Source organism: Solanum pennellii, chromosome 12 (assembly GCF_001406875.1).
Source record: "Solanum pennellii chromosome 12, SPENNV200".
NCBI lineage: Eukaryota > Viridiplantae > Streptophyta > Magnoliopsida > Solanales > Solanaceae > Solanum > Solanum pennellii.
Window position 1 is genome coordinate 10535393 of NC_028648.1, and position 11645 is coordinate 10547037.

The window sequence follows — 11645 nt, forward strand, 5'->3', positions numbered from 1 at the left end:
TATATACATATATATATATATATATATATACATATATATATATATATATCAACAATTGTATTTGTATATCTGTTTTGGATAGTTTTATTTAGAAAATATTACCTAAAAATAACTTAAGTTACCATAATCTCAATAGTTTCCTATCATTTTAAAAATTTACAAAATACTCCGATCTCTCCTCGTGTCGAATACATCTCTTCCCTTCTTCCAACTTCACGCTTTTTCCAATTCTGCATTTTTCAATTACAATCGTGTTATTCTAGATTTTCTCATCAAATTCAAATTTTAAAAACGGTTGAAAATTTTCATCATTTTTTTTTTTTGCTTTTAGTATATCAGTTTTTGATAAAAAAAAATTGTTCATCTTTGACTTATGATACATATGGATTCATTATCATATTTTAGTTTTGAACTTACCCAATTAGTTCCTTATACGAAAGATCCTGTTCCTAGTGATTTTGATTTGAATAATAATGGATTTGCTGAAAATAGATTCAAACACCGCAACATTGTGATCTAGATNGGGGGGGGGGGGGTGAAGTTGTTATACTTGTTATTCTCTACGCAAGAGATTCAAATTTCTAATGTATCTAGTTGATTCAGATTCTTAAACTCATGTATAATCTCTACGTTTCAACAATTTGATACATTGCAACTTTATTATTTACAATGTATCATATACATATATTATTTTTGATGCATAACTTCAATTTTGTGAAACGTAAAGTAATGTGTATCATGTTCAGTTATGTATTTGATACATAACTATGACATTATCTTTTAATACCGAATACATATATCATTGTTATTCAACCGAAAATGATATTTATATGGAGACATTACCAAATCTTATTATTGATACATAAATTTAATTTTTTGAAAACTAAATTAGTGTGTATCATATTCATAGTTATGTATGTGATACTTAACTATGACAAATTTCATTATATTTTAGAATTGAATACATACACCAAATATCATTCACACTGAGAAGGGTATGCATCTGATTATTTGACTATGTATCATAGGTTGTTATGAATTTAAATTTTTTAAGCTTTGTTCATGTATTTTAATGCAGAGTATGAAGTATGTAATCAAACAAATTTCACCTAATCATTTAAGGTTTGGTAGTTCTTGCATCATAAGTTTTGTAGATGATTTTAAATTGTGTGTAAAAGATGAACGTATTGAGTTGTTCCAATAAATAGTACTATTTGATTTTTATCTCAATACACCACAATGTAGTTTTCAAGGATAAATTATCAAATACCCTTTATTGCTTGAGTTGGAGTAGGACAATTCGAATGAAATTGCACTTATGAATACATCATAGTTTATTAAATATCCTTTCTCTAACATCATTGAGATATCTTACTTATGAATACATCATAGTTTATCCTATATGTTGCTTTCATAGTCCAAGCATAATTCCCCGAGTAACAGTTTAAGACAGTTGCACCATTTGTTGAACACAATGTATATCAAATTCAACAAACTTTAATTTTTCATTGTGTGTCTGATATATATTAGTAACTATCACACAATAATGTATCCTTTAAAAAAAAACAATTAGGGGAAACAATTACATATATAATATATCTTTTATTAAATATAGTATTTATCAACTAGAGCAAGATACATAAATAATAATGTATTATACACAATATTTATGAGCAAAGATACATAAACAGTAATTTCTACTATATGTATATATTAGCTACTAGACCATAAATGTATCACACACAAACAAAACATCTTATGGACTACAACTACATGTTTAATGTATCTTGTGAAAATACAATATTTATCAAACAGAAAAAGATACTTACATAGTAGTGTATATCATGAGATATCTATTGATCTAAAAAATAAAAAAATACACTTAATATCATACCTTTAATTTTAGAAAATTTTTCAAAATGTCAATATTTCAACATTTAAGAGGGCTCATTAGCAACACTTTCAATATTTAGTAAAAATGTCAAATTTTAGTTTGTTATGTATCTTATTTATGTTTTTATTATTTGTTTTTATTTAAAGAATATAATTATTTAATAACAAAAGGGAAAAAATCAAGGGAGAGAATATTTCAAAAAAGGTAAGGATCACTTAATTTTCTCATCAGTTACATTTTTCAAATAAAATACAAACTTTGTTCTTTTTTTTTTCTCCATAATTTTTACCTTTTTAAAATTATATTCATTCCACAATATATTCTATTTATATTTATTATAGTTTTTTATTAGTTTGTATTCATTCCAATAGGTATGCCGAATGTATATATAAAGTCATTTAAGAAATATATTTGTATTCATATATTTTTTTCCCTATATAGTTATTTTTTTCTTCAAAAATCTTGTATGTATTCATTTCAATATGTATTTTATTTGTATTTCTATTTATTCTAGTTTTTATTTAGAATTATGTATAATAATATATATAATGCAAAAAATTAGTATGATGAAAAAGTGAATGAAATATAAAATTGAAAAGAAATAATTGAATATTTGGTGTACTCATTCTTAAATAAAATACATAACTAGTTGACATACCTTTAGAATAAATACAAATTAGAAAAAAATGTCAAACCCAGAAACAATGCAACATAATTTTTGAATGAATACAACTATTAATTGTAAAAATACATACTAACTAAAACAGTATCAAAATTCAATATATACTTCCAAATTTATGAATACAAAACACAATAAAACTATGAAATACAAAAATAAATACTAACTGTGGTCCATTGACATAACTATCACAAAAAAAAAAAAACAGAATACAAAATGAATTAAATATATGAAATACAATTCTAAATCTATGGATACAAAATACAATAAAACAATGAAATACAAAAATATATACTGACTAAAACAACAACAAAATTCATATACACTTCCAAATCTACGAATACAAAAAACATTAAAACTATGAAATATACACAATCAAACTCATCTAATGTTTTACATTGACATAAGTAACACAAAAAAAAATAGAACACAAAATACAATAAATATATGAAATACAAAAATAAATACTAACTATAACATAATAAAAGTTTCATATACACTTCCAAATGCATTGTAACATTAATTTTTTTGAATCTTAAAAATTACTAAACAAATTAAACGAAACATGCAAGACACAGAACATGCAAAAAAAATAACCTCTTCTCCAACAAATTGGTCTTCTTCAACTTCATGGTTATGAATTTGTGTGGGATTTTGCACATGGACGAATTCAGGCATTTTTCCCCGTCGTATATCCTCCTTAGATTTAGAAGCGGAACCTACATTGTTGTTTAATTCTTGAGTGAAAAAAAAATTAAATGATGAGAAATCGGAAGAACTTTGATTATTTTTTCCAATACCTCTAGTAAGTACTCTCTTGAAAACGTCAATTGAAAAGAATATTATATAGTCTCAAACCCTAAAAAATGTTTTAAGAACAACAACAAAACAAAACAATTATAAAAGACACTAAAATCAGTAAGTAAATAAATAAGGAATCTGAAAAACATAATACTCAAATCAATGTTAATCTTCAAATCAAATCTTGCAACGAAATTAAGTGAGAATAATAGAAAATATTAGTATATTAAATCAAAAATCTGTGGAATTAATTCGGAAGAATGTTAGAGAGAGAAATTGAAAATAAGTGTAAGAAAAGAGAGAAAAATATGAGAATTTGATTAGCAAGAAAGTAAGAGAGAGAAATTGATAAGCTAAAGAAAAGAGAGAGAAAAAATAAAATGACATTAATATCTATCCAATTACATAAATATAGGAAAATGTGTAATCTATGAGAGAGAAAAAAAGGTGTAAATAATGAGAGAGAAAATATTAATAATATCAGAATAATTATTTATTTTTAAAATAATGACATTTTTGACATGTTTACTAATATTATTTAAGTATGGATATTATCACTAAATAAGTTAATTTTTTTGACTAGTTAGCTAAATTTCCCTTAATTTTATCGTCAATCTTTTTTGCTCTAAAACAAAACTCTGCTCTATTTTATATTTTGATATTATAGCAACAAACGTTGCTTTATCCTTGTATAATTATTTCTTCTTCAAATCTACATTGTTTGTATCAGTTATGTAATTTGTTACTTTCAATGCTGATAAATTACACAAATCATCAATTTTTAGCTCAATCACTGTAAGAGCATGAACATCACACCTTCGAGACAAACAATAACATCAGATGATGTTCAAATGAATTTATCTCACTAGCTTCTTTGTCTGTTATGCATAGTGAATACATTGCAAATTCCAACTTATTTTTCTTCATATCCACGTACAACTTTACTCCCAGGTCATTTCAAATAATCTTTGTAGATGAATGACCTTCAACAATGTATCTGATGCTAATTTTTTTTATCAATTTATTAATCTCTAATTAAACTGTAATTGTTGATTTCAGATTCACAAATGAAATACTTTCTCCAACAATGATTCCATCACTTCCTTATTGTTTATACCTTACTTCAAATTCTCATATTTTTGAATGTCTCAGCAAAATTGATATATTCATATTGTATCTTTTTTAAATTTGTGAAAATTTTGAACCAAAGTTGAATGGATGTTGGGCGATATGCTTAAACAATTTTGAATTTTTGAAGTTGTTACGCGTTATGGAGGATTGATTAGCCGTGATTAAAACGTGATTGCGTGGTTTATGAGATTATAAACTCATTTTCCATTATTTTTCCTTTTGAACTTAACAGGCGAAAAGGCAATATATCAAAACGTATGTATCCGAGCCTAAAGGGTATAAAATGTTAATAAAAATTCCAAAATGGTATATGAATATTTATTTTAACCAAAAGGGCAAAATCGCTGGAAGGGCAGCGACTTTGCTTGCCGGAAAAAGTAAAATCGCTGCCTTGGCAGCGATTTCTAAAATATTTTTTTTAAAATAATTTTTTAATAAATCGCTCCCTAAGGAGCGATTTTCTTAATTTTTTATTTGAAATTAAAAAAATAGGAGCAAATCGCTGCAAGTGCAGCGATTTGTCTCCAATTTTCTTTTATATTTTTTTAAATCAATTTTTTAGAAAAAAATTGATTGCTACTTATTTTAAAAAATTATTTAAAAAAAAAATTATTTTGGAATAAGTAGTAGAAAAATTTAAAACTAAAATTTCTTTAAAAAATTTAAAATTTAATTTTAAAAATTGTAAAAAAAAAAATTAAAAAAATTGATTGGAAAAATAAAAAAAAATAAAAAAATGGATTGAAAAAAATAAAAAAAAAATTGGAGACAAATCGCTGCCCTTGCAGCGATTTGCTCTTAGTTTTTCTCCAAATTTTTTTTAATTTTTATTTTATTTTTCCAATCAATTTTTTTAATTTTTTTTTTTACAATTTTTAAAATTAAATTTTAAATTTTTTAAAGAAATTTTAATTTTAAATTTTTCTACTACTTATTCCAAAATATTTTTTTTTATAATTTTTTAAAATAAGTAGCAATCAAAATTTTTCTAAAAAATTGATTTAAAAAAATATAAAAGAAAATTGGAGACAAATCGCTGCACTTGCAGCGATTTGCTCCTATTTTTTTAATTTTTTTTTAATTTCAAATAAAAAATTAAGAAAATCGCTCCTTAGGGAGCGATTTATTAAAAAATTATTTTTAAAAAAATATTTCAGAAATCGCTGCCAAGGCAGCGATTTTACTATTTCCGGCAAGCAAAGTCGCTGCCCTTCCAGCGATATTGCCCTTTTGGTTAAAATAAATATTCATATACCATTTTGGAAATTTTACTAACACTTTATACCCTTTAGGCTTCGGACTCGACTGATGTATCCGCAGACATTCAATTCTAAGGGATTTTTTGTAATTTGGAAAATCATAGGGACACGATATAATTAGCTCATACCAATTTGAAATTTATGTCCTTTGATCTTATATATATGTAATTATTACTTATATGTATCAATGTATATAATTATATCAAGTTTAACATTTATTATTAATAATTAATTATTATCATTTTCGCTTCCGCATCTAATACTATATATAAATGATTTGACATTATAGATCTTGAAAAGGAAAGATCTATGGTCTTCATCTCTTAAATTCGGTCATAGAAGTGAGAATTTGGTTGTCTACTTTATAATCTCTTCGCCTAAGGTGTTATAATCGAGTTCAACGCGAGTTGCTTCCACATTAAGTACAATATTAATGATTTGATATTATAGATTTTGAAAAACTAAACGATCCACGGTTTTTATCTATTAAATTTGATCCAAAAAGTAAAATTTTAATTCTCTACCTTATAATCTCTTCCCCTACGATGTTATAATCGAGTTCAATAGAGAGCTCAAGTCAACTTCATTGTAAGCTGCAAGAAGCAAACAAAGATGGGAAAAATGTGGATGAACTTATCACATGGTCACCGTACATATCATAACATGTAATATAATATGGATATACTGTGGGCCATGAAGGGTGGAGTACACATTTCATTTTTTCCTTAAATCATTGCGGAATAATATGGAACCTATTATTTTACTACAAGTTTTTAAAGTCAAAAAGATAATTAACCTCTAAAGTACCTCACATATTAATATTATAATAAGAATATTATATACTTAGCCTTTAAACTAGCTTTGGGATTAGGGCAATAGTCCCATAAACCCTTTGCTTTCTACATTCTCGTGATTAACAGATCTAGTCTATATAATTAAATTTATAATAATGGCAACTCACATGTTGATGTTGTACTCAACATATGCATTTCTTGCGTTCTTCATGGATCTTATAAATTCAAATAATTCTTATTTAATCCCATGATCCTTCCTCTTCTTTATTTTTCTTCCTTTTTTTCCTTTATAATATTCCCTCTGTCTGTTTTAACTTGTCGATTATACTATATTGAAAGGTCCAATATTACTTGTCAACTTTACAAAATGAATGAATGTTTTGTTATGTTATGTCTATTTTAATTTACTTTTACTTTTAAATACTATATGTATTTTCAATGTTTAGATGAGTAATACTACATCCGTACCTATTTACATGTTGGTCCTTAATAAAAAGATGATCTTTAATATTTGTCATTTCACAAAAATGAATGCATAAATATAATGATGCTATTCTTCCTATTTTTTTCTTGAGAACTTTTAGTCTTGAAAATATGAATTAGAGACCAAACATAGAAAACTTAATAATTCATGTTCATTGGTTAATTTAATCAATAAAAATAGGAAAAATGCACAAGTACCCCATCAACCTATGCCCGAAATTGCAGAGACACATTTACACTATACTAAGGTTCTATTATCCCCTGAACTTATTTTATAAGTAATTTTCTACCTCTTTTCGGCCTACGTGACACTAGCTTGAAAAAAAAGTCAATCAAAGTTGGGCCCACAAGATAGTGCCACGTAGGCTGAAAAGGGGTAGAAAATTATTAATAAAATAAGTTCAGGGGTTAATAGGACCTTAATATAGTATAAGTGTGCTTCTGAGATTTCGGGCATAGGTTGAGGGGGTACTTGTGCAGTATCCCATATAAATAAATTAATTTATTTTCATTTATTGAAAATTTAAATTCAAGAGAATACTAAATAAATGTACAATGACAAGTTCACATAATTACTTAAAAAATGTGAAATCTAAAATTGTGACATATAAATCAGAATGAAGGAGATATTTAATAAGGATTATTTGATAAAATTACCCCCATTATTTACTGATTCTTAATCTCGGTGTCAATTCAATACTGCACTATTATGGTTGGGAGTATAATATGCACATGATATCCCTGAAATTTATCGTCCATGTCCGTGGTACATGACGTAGGCTTAGCATTTAAGTCACTTTTGAATTATGCATCCTAGCTAATTTTCTATTGTCATGTGGACATAACTATAAATAAATTTTCATTTGGCTACACTCTATGAATAAAACTATAAATAGACACATGCATAAATCTTTATTTTCATTATAACGACCAATCAATATGTCCAATTTCAAAACCATGACATGTACTATTGTTTCTTTGTTGTTCTTGTTTTGTTTAAGTATAACAATACCTTGTTGCTTAGGTTACAATGTGGTTAGTTTTGGTGCAAGGGGAGATGGTAGGACAGATTCAACCTCGGCTTTTCTCCGCGCTTGGTCTGCTGCCTGTCGTTCTACTAGCCAACCTAACGTGTATATTCCACGAGGAACGTTTTTGGTGAGGACGTTGAACTTAAATGGTCCTTGTAAGAGACGAATTGAGTTCCGAATTGATGGTACTCTCGTTGCTCCGGTAAATTATAATGCAATTGGACATTCTGAGTTTTGGATTATGTTTTATAAGGTAAGTGGTCTTAATGTGTATGGTGGAACTATTAATGCAAAGGGACATGGTTATTGGTCTTGTAGAAATGGTGGAAAGTCTTGTCCACAAGGAGCTAGGGTACGTATACTCTCTCTTTTTCAATTTATATTAGTTACTTCTTAGTTTTGTATCTCTTAACCTTGTGTCGCGGAGCCAGTAAGTGCTCGGAGGTTCATTTGAACTCCATTTGTTGAAATTTATACACTTCGTTTTAAAAAAGAGAAAAAATGATAAATATATCATCAAATTATCATAAATGACATGCACATACCCTCCTTCATATTTTTGGAACGTTGGTGCCCCTGCCATCCAAAAACTAGAGCATCTATGCCTCTAGATAGTTCGGGGTATATTTGTCCTTTTCCCAAAGAGATGACTTTTATTTCAGCTTTCTACATAACATGTTTATGACTACAAGATTAACAAATATTTTGGTACATTTGACATAGTTGTAATTTAATTTAAGATCACAAATTTGAAAAATCTTATTTATTTTCTTAAATTTCGTATCAAATCAAACTAAATCATCTTTTTGAGATAGAAAAAGTACTATTTATACATAATTAAAATTTTGTTTCATGCATATGTATATTAAATGTCGAACCTTTTTTGATTTCTTCATATATTTTCTTCTTCATATTCTGAACACTCTTAATGAAATTTTAATTTCTATCGCAGTCGATACAATTTATGTGGTGTAACAATGTACTGTTGAAGGGTTTGACATCACTAGACAGTCAAAGAGTACACATAGGAATTGGTTACAGCAGCAATGTCAGAGTTGAAAATGTTAAGATAACAGCTCCGAGTGGAAGTCCAAATACTGATGGAATTCATGTTCAGAACTCAAGAGGGGTTACCATTAAAGGTAGTATTATAAAAACAGGAGATGACTGTATTTCTATTGGCCCTGGTTCCATGAACATGTGGATTGAACAAATTGGATGTGGACCAGGACACGGTATAAGGTAAAATAGAAAAATAATTTATCATATTATTTTTGTAATTATTTATTACAATTCATAAAATTCAAGTGCTAAATTAAATATGTCATATTTCTTTGTTTTATTTTTTCAGCGTAGGGAGTTTGGGGAGCAGTAATAATGAACAAGGAGTAGTAAATATAACAGTAACAAATTCTGTTTTTACAAAGACGCAAAATGGTGTTAGAGTAAAGTCATGGGCAAGACCAAGTGGTGGCTATGCTAGAAATCTCATGTTCTCAAATCTTATTATGAGAAATGTTGGGTACCCTATACTCATCGACCAAAATTATTGTCCTAATAATAATTGTCCGCGTCAGGTATATATATAATTAATTTATCGATCTCAAATAAATGATATTTTTTATTTTTAAGAAAATTGAATTTAATTTGATTTGTTATTTTCTTATGACATGAGTGTAGAATTCAGGAGTAAAAGTGAGTCAAGTAACGTACAAGAATGTGAAAGGGACATCATCAACACAAGAAGCTATAAAATTTGATTGTAGTAAGTCAAATCCATGTACCGGAATTCGATTGCAAGATATAAAGCTTACTCACAACGATCGTTTAAGACGATCAGCGGTATCGTATTGTAGAAATGCAAGGGGAAGACGTGGTGGAACAGTTATTCCAAGGAGTTGTTTCTAAAACATAATATAAATTGAGAAATGAACTTCTTGTATATATACTTTTCTTGTTCAAGTTGATTGTCTATGAAAAAAAGAAAAGAAATAAAAGTCTAAGCTATGTCTAATTGTTTTATTTGTTATTTGACTTTGTAATCTTTTGGGTCCAAACTAATATAGACTCTTCCATATACACCTATTTGATTGATAGTTTGATATCATGTAAATTGGTGATACCTCTATGTAAGATGGGGTGTGTGTGAACTAATCTTATGACAAGAAAATAAAGATATACCTATATATGAGAAAAGACCTATGATTAATTGTTACATTTTTTTTTGCCCTTAATCTGTGTCAGAATATGACTAGCTAATTCAGGTTTTATCATATTTAATTTTACAATTTTAATGTGCATTGATAATTAACTCAAAATGTAGACATCAAAATAGAAAATTTATGTAAGAAAGATAATCTTTTAATTTAATTTACACAAATGTTGTTGCTTTAGGCCCCAATTTAGGAGGGTTCCTTTCTTTAGCAATCATGATCTAATATATAGTCTTTTAGGGTAGATATTTTAGTTTTAGGAAATATTGGCTGATTCTTAGTAGAAAGATTAAAAAAAACTCAAATAAGAAATATAATCGTTTAGATTTGTTATGTTTGACTATTCATGATTCATAAGAATAGAAAGTCGTTTGAATACCTAAATTGTTGTAAACATATTTATGTGGATATTCATAACTTCAAGGTGTAATTACACTATAACGTATAGTGACTCTCACCTCTATATATTATATTCTTTCATAACTTACATTGCTAATATCTCCATAATTTTTATGATTAATGTCATATTTACAAAGGAAAAGGATTAAAAATATCTCCTAACTTTGATTTATTGTTTAAATTTATTTTCATCGTTAATTTTACCCCTCCCGTTATTAATTTCACCAAATTTACCCCTCATTAATTAGACGGATTGAAGAGTTCAATAAGCATCGATGCTTTTTGGTTAAAACCAAATATTCAGCAATTAGTTTGCATAAGAGGTGAAAGATGTGATTAAATGCTCCATTTTTCTCTTTCTTTTTTCCACAATTTCTGTCCTCGTATGTTTGCCGGTAGAATTTCTTCAACTTGACGTGATTTGTTGTTTAGAAAGTGAAACTATTTTTTAAAAAAGAAAATAGTATCCTTTCAGTTTTGAATTTAATTTAGTGTATATTCATATCCTTCAGCACTGATACACTCCTTTGATATACTATTATCAATTTTAGTGTATGAAGCAACTGATACTATTGGGTTAAAATAGGAGTTTTGGGAGAATGCATGGGTCCGATTATTTTAAAGGGATAATTCTATAGAATGACAAACTAATAATATAAAATAAATATAGTAGCTATCCTTTGATTTATTTGTGTTCCATAGCAAACTGTTCGCCAGTCTCTCTCTCCCTCATATTCTCGCTCGCTACTCTCCCTCTCTCGCTCCTTCGCCGCTCTCGCTTAATACAGTAGAATCGTATAAATTGTGTTTCTAATTGTATAAAGCGAGAGAAAATTGTATATACACATGCAAACACATATATTTTTGTCCTATACACTTATAATTATACAATAAAAGTACGTACTCCCTTGCCCAAGTCTCTTTTGCCTTTCTCTCTTTCTCGTTTTATATAAATTCAAAT

At 27.3% G+C, this 11645-nt stretch overlaps 1 protein-coding gene across 1 annotated transcript; it reads left to right on the plus strand.

Moving 5' to 3' along the window:
* Window positions 1-7979: 7979 nt before the first annotated feature.
* LOC107006838 (polygalacturonase-like) lies at window positions 7980-10166 on the plus strand. The gene is made up of 4 exons (XM_015205355.2): window positions 7980-8424; window positions 9025-9314; window positions 9424-9649; window positions 9753-10166. Exons 1-4 carry the CDS (start codon window positions 7981-7983, stop codon window positions 9978-9980), a joined length of 1188 nt encoding a protein of 395 aa, XP_015060841.1. The 5' UTR covers window position 7980; the 3' UTR covers window positions 9981-10166.
* Window positions 10167-11645: the final 1479 nt, after the last annotated feature.